Source organism: Hyla sarda, chromosome 1 (genome assembly GCF_029499605.1).
Source record: "Hyla sarda isolate aHylSar1 chromosome 1, aHylSar1.hap1, whole genome shotgun sequence".
Taxonomy (NCBI): Eukaryota; Metazoa; Chordata; class Amphibia; order Anura; family Hylidae; genus Hyla; species Hyla sarda.
Genome location: NC_079189.1, coordinates 63,032,412 through 63,052,208, shown reverse-complemented (window position 1 = coordinate 63,052,208; position 19,797 = coordinate 63,032,412). Strand labels below are relative to the sequence as shown.

At 35.5% G+C, this 19,797-nt stretch overlaps 1 protein-coding gene across 1 annotated transcript; it reads left to right on the top strand.

The window, feature by feature from the left end:
- The first annotated feature begins 226 nt into the window (after positions 1 to 226).
- On the top strand, positions 227 to 13,619 carry NKX3-2 (NK3 homeobox 2). The gene is made up of 3 exons (XM_056555166.1): positions 227 to 449; positions 3,721 to 4,984; positions 12,522 to 13,619. The coding sequence occupies exons 2-3, from the start codon at positions 4,576 to 4,578 to the stop codon at positions 12,980 to 12,982; spliced, it is 870 nt and encodes a 289-aa protein (XP_056411141.1). The 5' UTR covers positions 227 to 449; positions 3,721 to 4,575; the 3' UTR covers positions 12,983 to 13,619.
- Positions 13,620 to 19,797: the final 6,178 nt, after the last annotated feature.

The following is a 19,797-nucleotide window of genomic DNA, read 5'->3' as shown; positions in this document are numbered from 1 at the left end:
ATTACTTGGCGGATTATGCCTAGCAGTCGTTACATAAGGCCTATGCCATTGGTTACCAAACGGTGGACCTCCAGATGTGGCAAAACTACGACTCCCAGCATGCCCGGACAGCCGTTGGCTGTCCGGGCATGCTGGGAGTCGTAGTTTTGCAACATCTGGAGGTCCACAGTTTGGAGACCACCGGCCTTTGACACGAAAAGAACTATTGAATAACACAAGGATTCGGTGGGGCTTCTTCCTTGGCAGGGAAGCTGAAAGACTACCTGGCTGCTCCTTGTTCACAAATTTGGCGCCGTATTGATCTTGGCTTATACATTAACTTCTTGGTGGGGTGAAAAATAAACACACCTCCCTGACTATGCGGAGATTTTCTTCTCCTGGGGGATGAGAGGGAGCTGTGTGAAGAGGATCTCAGCAGGACAGGCTGCTCTAGGCACTTGCACAGGGAGGTGAGGAAGGGGTTTAGTGAAGGCTGTGGAAATAAACATAGACCACCCAACTTGTGTGGTGCCAGATCTCAGGAAGCCTCCGAGCTCCCCTCATGTGTCATTCTCTGCTCTCATTCATGGACAGCTCACTTCTAGTGGTGTTAACACAATGCCACTTGGTGGGACTGTGCCCCCCATTATGGGAGAGTTTATCTTATTGTCAGACTGTATTTTTACAGAGTGATTATGGATGGGGCTGTTAAACCAGGCAAAGTCCCTGCAGCCTGAACAAGAGGGCTGGGGGTCCGCACAGAAGCTGCTATTGTCCCTCTACCTGCACCTGGAGCCATTATCCTATCTTATATAACATGTATTCTGGGCTCAGCGCTTGGATTTAATACGGAAATATTAGTGCTATATACTGTAACTGTTATTTCAAAAATATTAGATAGATAGATATGAGATACATGATAGATAGATAGATATGAGATAGATAGATAGATAGATATGAGATACATGATAGATAGATATGCGATAGATAGATAGATAGATAGATAGATAGATAGATTGATAGATATGAAAATACATGATAGATACATATATATGAGATAGATAGATAGATAGATAGATATAGATAGATAGATAGATAGATAGATAGATATGAGATACATGATAGATAGATATGAGATAGATAGATAGATAGATAGATAGATAGATAGATAGATAGATAGATATGAGATACATGATAGATAGATATGAGATAGATAGATATGGGATAGATAGATAGATAGATAGATAGATAGATAGATAGATATGAGAGAGAGAGATAGATAGATAGATAGATATGAGATAGATAGATAGATAGATATGAGATACATGATAGATAGATATGAGATAGATAGATAGATAGATATGAGATACATGATAGATAGATAGATGTGAGATATATGATTAGATAGATATTATATAGATAGATAGATAGATAGATAGATAGATAGATTATAGCGCATTATTGTGATCCAATGGAGCTGCTTATGTCACCACACACATGTATATACAGGCTGACTTACAATATTAAAATAACTGATATATATATATATATATATATATATATATATATATATATATATGTATATATATATATATATATATATATAATTTTTATATGCACTATTCTTATTTTTATTTAAAATATATATATTTTTTATATACTATTCCGTATATATATATATATATATATATATATATATATATATATATAAACATAAACATTAACATTTATTGTCCATTCCATTTATCTATGTATCTATCCTCATACCATATAAATCTGTCTTTGACTATCTTTCAATCTAATTGTTATGTATCTATTATATATATATATATATATATATATATATATATATATATATATACATATCCTACATCTATCCATCTATCTATACCTATGTACATACCTATTATATTATTATTTATATATGTAGATAGAGATATTTGAGATGATAGACAGATACAGACATTTATATACGGGCTGACAATTATTTTTATAATGACTTGAAATTAAAAATCATTATCATCTATCTATATATTTCTCTATCTATCTGTCTATTTATTTATCTATCTATATATTTCTCTATCTATCTGTCTATTTATCTACCTATCTATATATTTGTCTATCTATCTATCGGTTTGTCTATTATCTGTCTGTATATCTACCTTTTTGGCTATTATTAATGTTTGTATCGCATATCCCAATTCTAATTGATATCGTGATTTACCCTTATATTGTATCCGTTCTGTAAGTGCAATGTTTCTTCTTTTCGCTATTAGGTTTAGCATATAGATAGATATTTATGGATAAACTGTACAACCTAGTCATGTCGCTTAGATATATAGAATAGAGTTTTATTTTATGTATAGTGACAGCCTATAGTAGTTTTATTTTGTATTTATAGATTTATTTAGATCAGAGGAAAATGAATAAAATTGGAAATGAAACATTGCACATTACCGTATGTGAGCTTAGTCCTCAGATACACGGATAGCCAAAATAATTGTAACAATATGATGCGTATATGTGATTACTATAGTATTGGGGTATACTGCTGTTTACTTTACATAGTACAGATAGATATGACATAGATAAATACTATAGATAGAGAGATAGAAAGAGAGAATAGATAGATAGATAGATAATGCTAGAAAATAGCTATTAATATTTTATTATAGATAGTCCTTACGTAGATGATATTAAATAAATTAAGTTAATCTTCTAAATAGGATATAGAAGATACAAGCAAAATATACATATAGAAAGATATGAGAGATAGATAGATAGATAGAAGATAGATAGATATGAGTTAGATAGATAGATAGATAGATAGATATGAGATAGATAGATATGAGTTAGATAGATAGATAGATAGATAGATAGATAGATATGAGATAGATATGAGATAGATCGGTTCATAGATAATAGATAGATGATATGAGATAGATACTGCTAGAAAATAGATATTTTATTATAGATATTTTTTATGTAGATGATAGATTAAATAAATAGGATATAGAAGATACAAACAAAATATAGATATAGAAAGATATGAGAGATAGATAGATCGATAGAAGATAGATAGATATGAGATAGATAGACATGAAATAGATAGATAGATAGATAATAGATAGATATGAGATAGATAGATATGAGATAGATAGATAGATATGAGATAGATAGATAGATAGATAGATATGAAATAGATAGATAGATATGAGATAGATAGATATGAAATAGATAGGAGAGATAGATAGATAGATAGATAGATAGACAGACATGAGATAGATAGATAGATATTAGATAGATAGATATGAAATAGATAGATAGATAGATAGATAGATATGAGATAGATAGATAGATATGAGATAGATAGATAGATAGATAGATAGATAGATAGATATGAAATAGATAGATAGATATGAGATAGATAGATATGAAATAGATAGGAGAGATAGATAGATAGATAGATAGATAGATAGATAGATAGATAGACAGACATGAGATAGATAGATAGATATTAGATAGATAGATATGAAATAGATAGATAGATAGATATATAGATAGATAGATATTAGATAGATAGATGATAGATAGACAGACAGACAGACATGAGACATCCTCACTCACTGGGGCGATGTTTATTTCTCTGGACACATCACATATATAAGATACATTCAGTCACTATATTTCTTCAGATCACTTTCTCCAGGAGATGAAGGAATTTGCTTTATTTCTTCATAGAACAGGAGGAATAACTTCTATAGCCACATCCTTCTCCATGTCTTCTTCTCGGGAATAGATACAGTCCTGGCCCAGGTTATAGTGAGAGGTCCAAGGGTTAACACTTATTCCCAGTCCCAGCACCAGGTCAACATTCCCAACACTGGTCCCAGCCAATCAGATCGCGCCCTGTCGTTGGAGCCATCCTATCAGATCGTCCGGTTTGCAGCTGTCACTCACAGGTGAGGAATGAGAGAGAAAGAAAGAGAGAAGGAGAGTGCAAGTCTAAAGAGAGAAAGAGACAGCAGCAGCACCACAGCCTGGGAGAAGAGCGGAGGAGAGTGCTGCAGAGGGGAGCCCCTCTATAAATCCACAGCTGGCACCCCAAGACCTCAGCTGCAGTCTGTGAGCATGGGGAGCACATAGAGGATCGGCAATACAAGGATCAGCAGGACAAGGATCTGCAGTCCACACAAGGGACTTCCTCCTGAGGTGCACAGAACTACAGACGCCTCCAGGCAGGGACTACACTGCAGCAACAAGTGACCCCAGGAGAAGCTCCTGACAGCCCCCATCTACAGCTTGTCTGGAGACAAAGGAAGGTGGGGACCCCCTGTCCACCTGAGGAGGGGCTGCTGCACATTACTGTGTGGATCCCAAGCAGGAGACTGGAGGTGATGACTCTCCCTAGATGAAGACTGGGGACAGGGATCTCCTCCATTGCTGAGCAGTAGACTGTGGTGGTGCAGGGGCCACTTCACCTTTGGAGATACCTGGTGATGATCCCAAGGTGTATGGGATCTCCGATCTATTGATCATCCCTGCGATCTGAGGAGACCCCAGGAGATCCCGCCTCAGGCTCCACATCTCGCCCACATGGCTTTGCGCAGCTCCAGCTCCTTGACCCCCTTTTCCATCCAGGCCATCCTGAACAAAAAGGAGGACCGGGGGGTGTCTTTCCCCAGGCTGGGGCGCCTGCTGCCCACCTCCAGCCCCACAGCTAACCCCCACCCCTCCTGCTGCTGGAGGCTCTTTGGGGAGGTGGGTGCAGAAGGACTGGCATCTCCGGGGGCACCGGGGGCATTGTCAGGGAGGGAGCAGGCTGGATGGGACTCAGACTCTGCGCTCAGTGAGGAGGGGGAGCTTGGAAGGACGGCAGAGGGGGACATGGTGGAGGGATCCGGGATGAGGAAGAGCCAGAGGCCGCTGGAGGGGAGACCCAAGGAGGAAGAAGAGGAGGAGACCCCGGGCTGTAGTGACTGTGAGATGGCGGCCAGTGGATCAGGTACAGGGACATATGAGGGGTCGTGTGGGGACACACTCAGTACTGCAGACACATTACTGGGGGGGCTGCTCAATATATGAACCCACTAGTGCAAGTCACAAGACTATATACTCAATAATACATTATAGTATCATACATACTGAGCTGAAACACTGCAACGAAACGCTTCATCCGAACACACAACTATATGTTACTATATAGGCACTAAAATGTCTTTACACATCCATCTGTTATTATTGTGCAAATCATTGTGTATTTTTATAGGTAGGTGCCATTAGTATTTCATTTGGATGCTTACCTGGTGGGCACCTTCTATATATAACAATGATCTATGGTTAATAATAATAAAATAAAGACTAGAAATAAAGAAATAGACACAAGATACAGAGTCAAAAACAATGTAAACCACACAATGATCGCAGAAATAGGAACATTTACATTGAGTAGTTGTATACTTTATTACTGTATTGTAAGGAAATGTTTACATGATAAGACTTTATAGAAGATGACAATAACAAAGTTGAGAGTGGAAATATTAACAGTTTTATTATAATGCATAGACAGTATATTATTATGAAATATAGTAAACAAGAATATATATATATATATATATATATATATATATATAGATAGATAGATGCAAATCATAAAATGTTGCAGTAAATAAAAAAAATATGTATTAATATTTTTTTATGAATATATATAAATATATATATATATATTCATAAAAATATTAATAAATATATATTTTTTTTATTACTCTCATGTAGATCTGTAGCAGGGGACATTATACTTGTACAGTATAATTCCTGTAATTTCCTGTAATCTTTTTAGTGAATTGTCTTGTGGTTATTTTTCCCCCCACTTATTTGCCTAATTGACTTTCACTACAAATAATCTCCATGTAGCAGCGATGAGGATGGGGGGAGAGGGGTCTCCTCATGTCATGTGTCACCAGCTCTGTGACCCTGTGTCATTGTATGGGGAGTGGTTCTAGGGAACAGGGAGGAGCTACTATAAGGTGTATGCAGATATATATATATATATATATATATATATATATATATATATATATATATATATGTATATATACACACACACAATTGTGCTCTGCAATAATAGATGAAATAATCTGTGACTATGAAGATTACAGTCACCGCTACAATTGCAGTAAACTATAGTGTGTAGTATTTTCAGCTAAATGGAACTTGTCAATACTATCTATCTATTCACATGTCTGGCGGTATAGTTGCTTTCAAATATATATATATATATATATATATATTTTTTTTTTCTTACATATTTTCTATTTCACCCTATAGGTAATATATATATATATCTTAGATATATTAGGAGGGGGCTAGATACATTTGCAGACATTTGCTGTATGGATAAAGTTAAGAACCGAATCCCTGAGAATAGAAGGCCCGAAGTTCTACCCCATTGGCCGCTCATATACTCCAGATATCTGTCTCAGCTGTGACATACAGAAGTTAGGTAGATATGAGCCAGATAGATATACAGAAAGATGGATGTGAGATAGTAGATAGATAGACAGACAGATGACAGATAGATATGAGATAGATACATGGATAGATAGACAGACAGACCGATGATTGATAGATAGATACATAGATAGATAGATATGAGATAGATACATGGATAGATAGATAGATATGAGATACATGATAGATAGATATGAGATAGATATATGGATAGATAGATAGATATGAGATAGATAGATACATGGATAGATAGATATGAGATAGATACATGGATAGATAGATAGATATGAGATAGATAGATACATGGATAGATAGATATGAGATAGATATATGGATAGATAGATAGATAGATATGAGATAGATAGATACATGGATAGATAGATATGAGATAGACAGATACATGGATAGATAGAGAGATAGACAGACAGATAGATAGATAGATAGCAATAGAGACACAGCATATGCTATTTGCACAAAGTTATAGATTTTATATAAAGGATAGATAATTCGATAGTTATAAGATGAACTGACAGATGCCAATAAAGACATAACACAGACTTTCTGTTTGCACAAACTAATTATGAGCTAGATGAAGACAGGTGACGCATGATACATATGAACAATATCAATTGATATATCGTATATGGAAACCTATGAGTTAAATATATAGAAATAGATAAGATACATAGATAATAAATAGCAGTAGCAAAAGAGATTACTATTTTATTATTATTATTATTATTATCATTATAATAAAAAATCAGATTGCTGTATATCATATTTAAATCTATCTACCAATTATCTATTTTTCATCTATCTATCTACCTATCTACCTACCCACCTACCTACCTACTTATCTATCTATATCTATCTATCTCTATTCCTATTCTCCCCCCAGCAGCAGTCATCTGTATATACATGGTGACTGAGGAGTAACCTCTTGCCCCCTCTCCCTACTGAAAAATTAACTTCTGCAACCAGAATTAACTTCTGACCCCTATGCTTGGAGAGGTGCAGTAACTAATGACCCCCCCCCCCCCCTTCATGCCAGGGCCAGGACTTAGGGGCACCTTTCTCCTACACAAGTCAGTACACTACTTACCTCCATCACCCCCTATATATTGTCCTATACAATACATAACATGTCATTATTATGTTCTGGCATTATGGAGTCTGTGAGGACCGTGGTTATTATATACATTATACTATCATTTATTCTAATAACACATATTTACCATAATCGTGCAAAAAACAAGGAAACATTAACAGTTATTCTCATTACTAACATGACACACGGTAAAGAGTTATAACGTAATAGTATTTCTATATAATGATATTATTATGCATAGCATGTATATTCATTATTACAGTATATAGCGGTATTATACTTACCATGCTGCAGTTGCTCAATGTAAACACTATTATTATGGCTAGTATGTAATGATCGTACTATGCAATGTCATTCTTATTATATTGGTAGTATGTATATTGGTAGTATGTATATTGGTAGTATGTATATTGGTAGTATATTGGTAGTATGTATATTGGTAGTATGTATATTGGTAGTATGTATATTGGTAGTATGTATATTGGTAGTATGTATATTGGTAGTATGTATATTGGTAGTATGTATATTGGTAGTATGTATATTGGTAGGATATTGGTAATATGTATATTGGTAGTATGTATATTGGTAGGATATTGGTAGTATGTATATTGGTAGTATATATATTGGTAGTATATTGGTAGTATGTATATTGGTAGTATGTATATTGGTAGGATATTGGTAGTATGTAATGATCGTACTATGCAATGTCATTCTTATTATATTGGTAGTATGTATATTGGTAATATGTATATTGGTAGGATATTGGTAGTATGTATATTGGTAGTATATTGGTAGTATGTAATGGTTCTATCAGAGCCAGCTTGTCATATAGTAGTATTGTTAGAGCTAGTATGCAGTGATACTTATATATTGCATGCAAAAGTACTAGTATGTAGTAGTATTATTTAAGTATGGACATAATAATATTAGGTTAAAGGGGTATTATTATAACCACTACATTGGTAGTATGGAATGGCAATAGCATGGTAGTATTATAAATAGCCAATAGTACCTATGGTAGTACAGTATGTTGTAGTAATTATCCTACAATAAAGTGGTATTTTTGAGTTGATATTTAATAATGGTAGGATAATTTATTATTATAGTCACACCATGTAATAATGATAGCATGTAGTGATATTATTCAAAATAGCATTTCATTATAACAGTATGCATTTGTACGTCCAAGGAGGGAAGACAGCACTAGTCCCTGCTCTTATGCCCGTGACCATCCGGATAACCAGTCCAGATATAGAACATCCAATTGGTATAGGTCACAGCAAAAAGTATGCAGACTCCCAATTTCAAAAAGGCTGTGGTCTTTATTTAGGTCATCAGCAATGCAACGTTTCGGCTATAGTGTATGCTTGACAAAGGCTACACTATAGCCGAAACCTTGCATTGCTGATGACCGAAATAAAGACCACAGCCTTTTTGAAATTGGGAGTCTGCATACTTTTTGCTGTGACCTATACCAATAGTATGCATTTGTAGTATTAGGTACTATAGAGTAGATGTACTGTTATTAGGTGTAGTGCCATGTACTGTTATTAGAGCTAGTATAGTGCTATTCCAATGTAACAGGTATTATTCTAGCTGCCATTTTCAAGCTACCACGTAATAATGGTACAATGTACTGTATTATTACACAACCTATAATGTAGAGGTATTTCAACATAATTATGATACCGCATTTAATAATGGTAGGATGCAGTGGTATTATAATAATAGCTAGTATGTAGTAATAGTAAGATACAGTTGTATTACTATAGCCTCTATGTAATAGTGATATTATTATTTACATGGTAGGATGCAGTTCTATTATTATAACCTCATTGTAATAGTGATATTATTATGTAGCAATGTAAGATACAGTTGTATTATTATAGCCTCTATGTAATAGTGATATTATTATGTAGTAATGGATAGATACAGTTGTATTATTATAGCCTCTATGTAATAGTGATATTATTATGTAGTAATGGATAGATACAGTTGTATTATTATAGCCTCTATGTAATAGTGATATTATTATGTAGTAATGTAAGATATAGTTGTATTATTATAGCCTCTATATAATAGTGATATTATTATGTAGTAATGTTAGATACAGTTGTATTATTATAGCTTCTATATAATAGTGATATTATTATGTAGTAATAAGATACAGTTGTATTATTGTAACCTCATTGTAATAGTGATATTATTATGTAGCAATGTAAGATACAGTTGTATTATTATAGTCTCTATGTAATAGTGATATTATTATGTAGTAATGGATAGATACAGTTGTATTATTATAGCCTCTATGTAGTGATATTATTATGTAGCAATGTAAGATACAGTTGTATTATTATAGTCTCTATGTAATAGTGATATTATTATGTAGTAATAGTAAGATACAGTTGTATTATTATAGTCTCTATGTAATAGTGATATTATTATGTAGCAATGTTAGATACAGTTGTATTATTATAGCTTCTATATAATAGTGATATTATTATGTAGCAATGTAAGATACAGTTGTAGCTTCTGTATAATAGTGATATTATTATGTAGTAATAGTAAGATACAGTTGTATTATTATTGCCTCTATATAATAGTGATATTATTATGTAGTAATAGTAAGATACAGTTGTTTTATTATAGCCTCTATGTAATAGTGATATTATTATGTAGTAATGTTAGATACAGTTGTATTATTATAGCCTCTATGTAATAGTGATATTATTATGTAGTAATGATAGGATGCAGTTGTATTATTGTAACCTTGTTGTAATAGCGGTATTATTATGTAGTGGTTTTATAATAACCAGAACTGAATAATGATAGCATGATACTACTGTATATAGTAGTATTTTGTAAAGCTCACATGTATTAATGTTGCATGTAGTGTGGATTATAAGGAGTTAGTATAGGAGGCAGTGATACTGCATTCTGATCATGGTAGTACTGTACATAGATATATTATTATAGTTTATATTTACTAATAGTGGGATGTAGTGGTATCATACCAGCTAGCATGTAATTGTGATACAATGTAATGTAATGCTATTTTAAAGTGTCCATGTCCTTATGGTAGCATATGGTGTATTAATAAGGATAGCCTTATTATTAGTATTTTGTTTGCATTATTATAGCTGTCATGCACTAATGGTAGTATCCTGCAGCTGTATGATTTAGCTAATAACATGTATAATAGTAGAATTCTTTGGTTCTACAGATGACAGGCAATTATTATTATAGTAAAATTAACTAACTCGTAATAATAATGATATAGGTGGCATAAATTAACAGTTTCTAGAGTTTGTAGAGCAGTGTTTTTCAAACAGGGTGCCTCCAGCTGTTGCAAAACTATAACTCCCAGCATGCCCGGACAGCCTTCGGCTGTCCGGGCATGCTGGGAGTTGTAGTTTTGCAACAACTTAGGACACACTGTTTGGAAAACTCTATTGTAGATGTTTTGGAGTTTTGGGTATTTTGTATTATGATAAGTAGCATCTAATATGCATTGTGGTATGTGACAGTACTATAAGGGCCAGTATAGGCTAATAATAATAGCAGTATTGTATTATAATCCTAGTAGGATTGAGGCTAACATACAAGCAAGCGTGTGTATATCTCTTTTTAAGCTAATTTTCAGCTTTTTTTCTGTCCACAGTCTTTTCTTTCTCTTTTTTTTTGTCCCTCAACTGACCCCCCTCCCCCCCCCCCCCAAGAGTTACGGCGCAAAATGAGGTTTTAAAAATGGCGTGTGAACATAGCTCAACGACGGCAATAATAGTTATTAGTAGTAGGTATATGGTGTTATTGTAAAGGCTAACATACAGCATAATATAACTAGTATGTAGTTGGTAGAGATGAGCCAACATTTTAACCACATAATGTACCAAATGGTTCACAGTTCACCAGCCATTGGCTTTCACTGTAAGATGCCATGTTGAGTTTCAAATTTGAGAAATTATAGATAAACAATGGTTAAATATTCATGAAACACAAAAATGGGAATCTGATAAAAAAAAAATAAATAAATTGCTATGCTAGTGTGAAATGCTCTGTTATATAATAGTGTAGTGTTAGCATAGCTGGACACCAATAGCCTATCAATCAGTAATGGCTAGCATCACATGATGGTCACATGTCCTAAAATACAAGTATGGTAATATATGTAACACTTAGGCCCCATTCATATATATCAGTCGTGCGGTGGCGTTTCCCTCCATCGCGCAAGTGATGATAGAACTGGTCACATTCATTTAAATAGGACAGTTCCCATACATCCGGTGTCTGGTTAGACATGCCGGACAGGGGAATGCATCTTGCTGCCTTCCCCCTTCCGGCATTCAGAAATAATGGATGCTGGAAGCTGAACAAGTGATAACAACTAATGCATGTTAGGGTGTCACACATGTCTGCCGATCCGGCTCAGTTTCCCTCTGTACAAAAATTATATTTGTATTGACCCCTTTCATTTGAATGGGACAGTTTAGATTTATCCATCGCCTCAATTGGGATGCCGGATCGCATCTTGTAACATTCCCCTGTCCGGCCTGCAGAAATAACTAATTTCTGGACTATGTCACAACTAACGCACTTTGCCCTCAGTTGTGGGCGGTGATTGAGCCGGATCGCCGGACATATTTGACGGCATCTGCATGGAGCTTGGATGTTCTCCCCTTGGTTGTGTAGGCTCTCTGGTTTCCTCTCATACTCCAAAAACTATACTTATAGATTAGTTAGCTTTAACGCATCTGAGATAGGAAAATGAGACTGTGAACACCACTGTCTGACATATTATTGTATGTAGAGTGTTGTTGTCATGGTTGGCATATAATAATTGTGGCAGGCAATGTCACAATGGTGGTCATGTATTACCTTTCTTTTCATTGTTAAGTGATTGATTCATGTCTTTCTTCTTTATTAGATCCCAGCCCTCCAGATGAAGACCCCAAATGTGACCAGCTACTCCTGGAGGCCCCCAAGCAACGGAAGAAGCGATCCCGAGCGGCCTTCTCCCATGCCCAGGTCTTTGAGCTGGAGAGACGTTTTAACCATCAACGTTACCTGTCTGGCCCAGAACGTGCTGACTTGGCAGCCTCCCTGAAACTCACAGAGACCCAGGTGAAGATTTGGTTCCAGAACCGGCGCTATAAGACCAAACGAAGGCAAATGGCAGCAGATTTATTGGCTGCAGCTCCAGCTGCCAAGAAGGTGGCGGTGAAAGTTCTGGTCAGGGACGATCAGAGGCAGTACCAGCCTGGAGAAGTACTGAGACCCTCCTTACTGCCTCTTCAGCCTCCCTACTACTATCCCTACTACTGCGCCCTGCCAGGCTGGACAATTTCTGCAGCTGCAGTGGCCGCCTGCACTGGGGGGACCCCCTAATACCAATGAGGTTCCTGACGATATTTATTTCTCCTTACTGTCCCCCTAAGGACAGGGGAGCCAAATATTTCCCCCTGTCACCCTGCTGACCTCATAGCAAGTCATAGACTTGACTTTTAGAGGATCTGCATGTGCAGGCTTTGTCCATGGTATCCATGCTGTCCACACTATGTATAGGTTTTATATATATATATAGATATACATTTTAGGTAAAAATATTTTTATGGAATGGTGTTACGCTGGTTTGAAACCAGCCAAAAAAGGGTGCTAGTGGGAAAGAGATGACAGGCCTGGACACCCAGTCCCTAAATGATTGCCTGGGGCAACCTACTGGACCCTAATGGGTTTATAGGATCTTTTATGTATTTTCCACTAATTTTTCTACTTGCCTCATCAATGACTGCCTTTCCCAGCACTTTCCTTGTATAAATATACCTAAGTATTTTCATATCTAATGTGAAGATGTTTTTTTTCCTAGACATGGGGGGGATTTCTCACAATGGGCCATTTCCTTTCAAAGAAAACCCGAGAATGTTTGCTCCTCAGGAAGGGTGTAATCTTCAGCACCCAGGCCTGACTGGTGGCCTATAGACATTGTGCACTCAGCCAGATCATTTAACCAAGGGCTTTGTGAATATTTTTTTAAGATGCTATACTTTTTTTCCCCCTAATTTATAAACTACAATTTCAAACAAAATTGTCTTGTGTTTTCTTCTTGTGACATGTATGTGGTGCTAATGTCTGCCTTTATTGAAGGTATCAATGTCACTGATTGCATCAATTTTTCATAATTTTTTTTAATTAGTTTTTTTTGGTCTGATTCTATTTTCAGAAACCCAAATCACAAATTTTGTGGATTCTATTTATATATGAACAATATGTATCATATATAAATTAATAAGATTCATCAAGGCATTCTAAGGCTTTGGTCACACAGTGTAAAATTCGGTGGTGTATTTCATTTTACATGAGCATTTTCGTCCGTAAAAATGCATCCTCAAATTGTACGCATAATATAGCATACACTGTGTAAACAAAGCTTTAGGGTCACTTGATGGATTTTATGCATATAAACTTGTAAGGCAAATCCCCAGTTGTGATTTTTGAAATCTCATGTATATACAGCGGAGATTTTGCTATCAGACATTGATTTACAGCAAATCAACCTTATGGGGGAGATTTATCAAAACCTGTCCAGAGGAGACGTTTCCCAGTTGCCTATAGCAACCAATCAGATCGCTTTTTTCATTTCTAACAAGGCCTCTGCAAAATGAAAGAAGCGATCTGATTGGTTGCTATGGGCAAATGGGCAACTTTTCCTCTGGACAGGTTTTGATAAATCTCCCCCATAGTTAAAATCCATGAGTCCAATTGCCCCCTAACAATGCCAGCACATGTCAATAGAATGGAGGTAAAGAAATGACACGCTCAAAGTCCTGTCTACTAATGCCCGCAGTTTAGGTAATAAAATCAGTGAACTTGGGTTAATAATGGCATCTGAGAGTGTAGATTTAGTGCCTGTTACTGAGACATGGTCATACAGAAGAGACAGAGAAGGCAAGAAAGGAGGAGGAGTGACCCTGTATGTGAAAGATAGCATAAAATCTAACCTAATACAAATTAGTGAGTGAGTTACGTTGCAGTTTGGTAATCAGACAGTAACTCGTGTAGGTGTGATATCTAGATCACCTGGCCAAGTTAAAGAATTAGATGATCTACTAGTTGAACAAATAGCTAAAATGACAATGAAAGGAGAAGTTATCATTATGAGAGACTTCAATCTTCCGGATATAAACTGGAAAACCAAAATAGCTAGTTTTGCCAGGAGTACAGATATTCTAAATTCCCTCCTGGGATTATCTCTACAACAAGTGGTTGAGGAGCCAACCCAGAGGGAGGCCATTTTGGATTTGGTGTTCACAAATGGGGATTTGGTATATGATGTTTTTTTTAGACAAAAGCTTGGGATCTAGTTATCACCAGTCAGTGTGGTTTAATATAAGAACAGTGAAGGAGTCACACCACACAAAAACAAAAGTTTTAGATTTTAGAAAAACAGACTTTTCAAAAATGAGATTAGTCATAAATGAGTCCCTATCATACTGGAACAAATTACATGGAGTCCAGGAGAAATGGGGCTACTTAAAAGATGCATTATTGAAGGCAACAGAAAATCGCATTAGACTTGTCAGGAAAAGCAGAAAAAGGAAAAGACCACTGTGGTACTCAGCAGAAGTGGCCAGAATCATACAAAAATAAAAGCTAGCATTTAGTAATTATAAAAAATAAAAAAAATAAAAACAGAGCAATGAAGATAGGGAAATCTACAAGATTAGGCAGAAAGAGGCCAAGCAAGTTATAAGAACTTCTAAAGCACAGGCAGAAGAAAAACTAGCACAGTCTGTGAAAAAAGGGGATAAGACATTCTTCAGATATATAAATGAAAAAAGGAAATTAAAACAAGGAATAACTAAATTAAAAATAAAGGAAGGTATGAAGAAGAGAATAAAGGGCTAGCCAACTGCCTTAATGAATACTAGTTTTTAAAGAAGAAAAAGAAGGAAAAGGACCTCCATTAGGGAGGAAGACTAATGAATTGTTTGATGCATGTGTCTTTATAGAGGAAGAGGTTCTACGTTTGCTGTCTAAAATGAAAAACAAATAAGTCACTAAAGAGCTTAGCGGTGAACTAGCAAAACCGTTAACAGATTTATTTAACCACTGGTAACAGGAGTCGTCCCGGAAGATTTGAAATTAGCAAATGTCGTGCCCATTCACAAGAAAGGTAGTAGGAAGGAATCAAGCAACTATAGGCCAGTAAGTCTGACATCAATAGTGGGGAAATTAATGAAAACCCTACTAAAAGATAGGATTGTGGAACATCTAAAATCCCATGGATTGCAAGATGAAAAACAACATGGGTTTACTTCAGGGAGATCATGTCAAACAAATCTTATTGATTTTTTTTGACTGGGTGACTAAAATAATAGATGGCGGAGGGGCAGTAGACATAGCATATCTAGATTTTAGTAAGGGTTTTGACACTGTTCCACATAGAAGACTTATCAATAAACTGCAGTCATTAAGCTTGGACTCCCATATTGTTTAGTGGATTAGGCAGTGGCTGAGTGACAGACAACAGAGGGTTGTAGTCAATGGGGTATATTCAGAGCAAGGTCTTGTTACCAGTGGAGACCTCAGGGATCTGTACTGGGACCAATTTGGTTTAAAATCTTCATTAGTGATAACGCAAAAGGTCTCGATGGTAAGGTAAGTCTTTTTGCTGATGACACAAACATTTGTTACAGGGTTGATGTTCCTGGAGGGATCCGCCAAATGAAAAAGGATTTAGGAAAAATCCAGAGGGATGCCGGAGGGAAACTATGCCGGACAACTGATATATGTGAACCCAGCCTAACTTTGTTGTATACTTTGTTGAGAACACTATTGGATTTTTTTGTAGTACATAATACTATGGAAAAACTTGCCAAAACAGTATGTAATTATATTACTGCAATATTAATATCACTTAATAGTACAGTGTTTATAGTATTATGTTATTATAGTTAAATAACATTTCTATTCTGTAAACTGGGGTAGTCATCTTATATCTTCTAGTATATAGCATAATAAATGTAAAGATGATAGATATGAAATAGATAGATATGAAATATCGAGAGAGGCTGTAATTGGATGGCCGAAACGTCCCATGACTTTGGGTGAATAAACCTACAAACCTTTTTTCACTACATTGGTGTGCTGCTGTACTTATTTTTTGGATATCTACTTTACGACTCCCGACCAGAGTCTATACTGGCTTGCACATGGCACCTGAGCAACCTTCAAGTTGTGCTGCTTCTTCCTTTGTATCTTGTAGATATGAAATAGATAGATAGGAAATTTTCGAGATCGATAGATAGATAGATAGGTAGGTAGATACTGTAGATAGATAGATAGGTAGGTAGATACTGTAGATAGATAGATATGAAGAAATAAAGAAATGATAGATACATGGAGGATCAATAGATATAGATAGATATGATATAGATATTATATAGATATATAGTAATATTTATTTAAACCCGACACTGTTATATATCTTGCTTGACAATGGCCATGCCAGATGGCCAAAACTTCGCCATGGCATTCTGGTGTTTAATTAAGCCACACTTTAACCATTACCTAGATATGCTACTGTGATATTTCATGTAGATAGATTGATAGATAGATAAGATAGATATAGAAAGAAAGAAAGAAAGAAAGAAAGAAGGAAAGAAAGAAAGAAAGAAAGAAAGAAAAAAGAAAAAATAGAGATAGTTGAAAAATAAATAAATACCACTGTGCTGTTACTTAGTGTTATAACCATATACCAGCCATTGTACAATGTAAAGATTTTGCGTAATTTATTATTGCTTTTATTTTAGTAGTACAGCGCATAACTACTACTGTAACTAACACTGTAAAAATATCTAGGGCTATAAACTACAGTAGTTACTTTCATACTACTACACACGAAAACATAATGACAAAATCATATTGATGCGTTTCTTTCTTTCTATATTTTTATTTATTTGTTTATTTATTTATTTATGCTATTACTGACAGTCATTTTACTATTAACTATTTTAACATTGCATTGGGTATAACATTTTACCGTATATTATTTTAATACTTATTGATATTATTGCCACGCATTCCTTTAGACTGTGTTCACATGCTCAGGTTTTTAATTGTAATAACTGAATACAAAGCCGGCAGGGGTGTGTAAAGGGTAAGGTAAATGTCTTGTTATGTAATGTTTTAACTTTGTACGGTAAAATTATAAATAAAGCTTAAAAAAAATTGAATACAAAGCCAGGAACAGATCCTAAATGGAAGACACTTATAAAGCAAACACTGCACTTCCTCCTCTGTTCCAATCCATTCCTGGCTGTCCAGGCATACTGGGAGTTGTAGTTTTGCAACAGCTGGAGGTACACTACTATGATACTACAACTGCCCATAACAAGTAATACAGTGATCCCTCAACTTACAATGGCCTCAACATACAATAGTTTCAACATACAATGGTCTTTTCTGGACCATCGTAACTTCAAACCAGACTCAACATACAATGCTACGGACAGTCCAGATCTGTGAAACGTGTCAATGGCTGGAAGAACTGACCAATCAAAATGTTCATTCACTGGTAAAACCCCTGTAATACTGAAGCGTATGCACTGACTGATGTCTGGTAGTGCCCCCTACAGTACAGGGAGGTACTACATGTTCTGTACTACTCTTTATCTGTGCAGGGTTAGCTGCTCATTTGTACACCAGGTGAGGGCGGCTCCATTACTTTTTTAGGACACTGCATGTACTGTACAGTACCCCGAAGAAGCTCCTGTCCTCTACATAGACCAGTGTTTCCCAAGCAGGGTGGCCCCAGCTGTTGCAAAACTACAACTCCCAGCATGCCCGGACAGCCTTTTGCTGTCCGGGCATGCTGGGAGTTGTAGTTTTGCAACAGCTGGAGGCTCCCTGCTTGGGAAACACTGACATAGACAGTGATTTACAGCTCCCAGCAGATCTTTCTTACTTTTATATGTAAGGATTTGCTTTATCTATATTATTTATCTACTTATTTTTCTTTAATTCTCCCTTTTTTCCTATTTTCGGATGACATTTTGGTGCCTTTAGAACCAATTACCAGGTTTCCATAGAGTTCTGGTCTCAACATACAATGGTTTCAACATACAATGGTCGCCCTGGAACCAATTAATATTGTAACTTGAGGGACGACTGTATAGTATAGAATTGCTTTATATTGATATGTAAATAATGATGACAATACTAGATGGTACTACCGTATAAATACAGTAGGTTTATATTTCCTACCTCTAGGACTGCTTCCACATAGATGAATGTTTATTTTTAATCTATGTATTTGTTTATTTTTATTGTTTTATTGTTTATTTTATTGTTTATTGGATAGAGGAATATTTGGTTTGCTATTCTCCATTATAAGGCTGTGTTCACAAGTATTATTTATTGCAATTATTAAAGGGGTACTCCGGTGAAAACCCTTTTTCTTTTAAATCAACTGGTGGCAGAAAGTTAAACATATTTGTAAATTACTTCGATTAAAAAATCTTAATCTTTCCTGTACTTATTAGCTGCTGAATACTATAGAGGAAATTATTTTCTTTTTGGAATGCTCTCTGATGACATCACGAGCACAGTTTTTGCTGACATTATTATAATAATAATAACTCTTTAATTATTGTTGTCCTTAATGGGATTTGAACCCAAGTCCCCAGCACTGCAAGGCAGCAGTTGTAACTGATCCACCATGCTTCCCTTAGCTTACATCTGCTATGCATGGTTGCTAAAATGGACAGAGATGTCAGCAGAGAGCACTGTGCTCGTGATGTCATCAGTGTTCCAAAAAGAAAGGAATTTCCTCTGTAGCATTAAGCAGCTAATAAGTACTGGATGTTTAACTTTCTGCCACCAGTTGATTTAAAAGAAAAAGGGTTTTCACCGGAGTACCCCTTTAATAATTGCAATAAATAATACTTGTGAACACAGCCTTATAATGGAGAATAGCAAACCAAATATTCCTCTATCCAATAAACAATAAAATAAACAATAAAACAATAAAAATAAACAAATACATAGATTAAAAATAAACATTCATCTATGTGGAAGCAGTCCTAGAGGTAGGAAATATAAACCTACTGTATTTATACGGTAGTACCATCTAGTATTGTCATCATTATTTACATATCAATATAAAGCAATTCTATACTATACAGTCGTCCCTCAAGTTACAA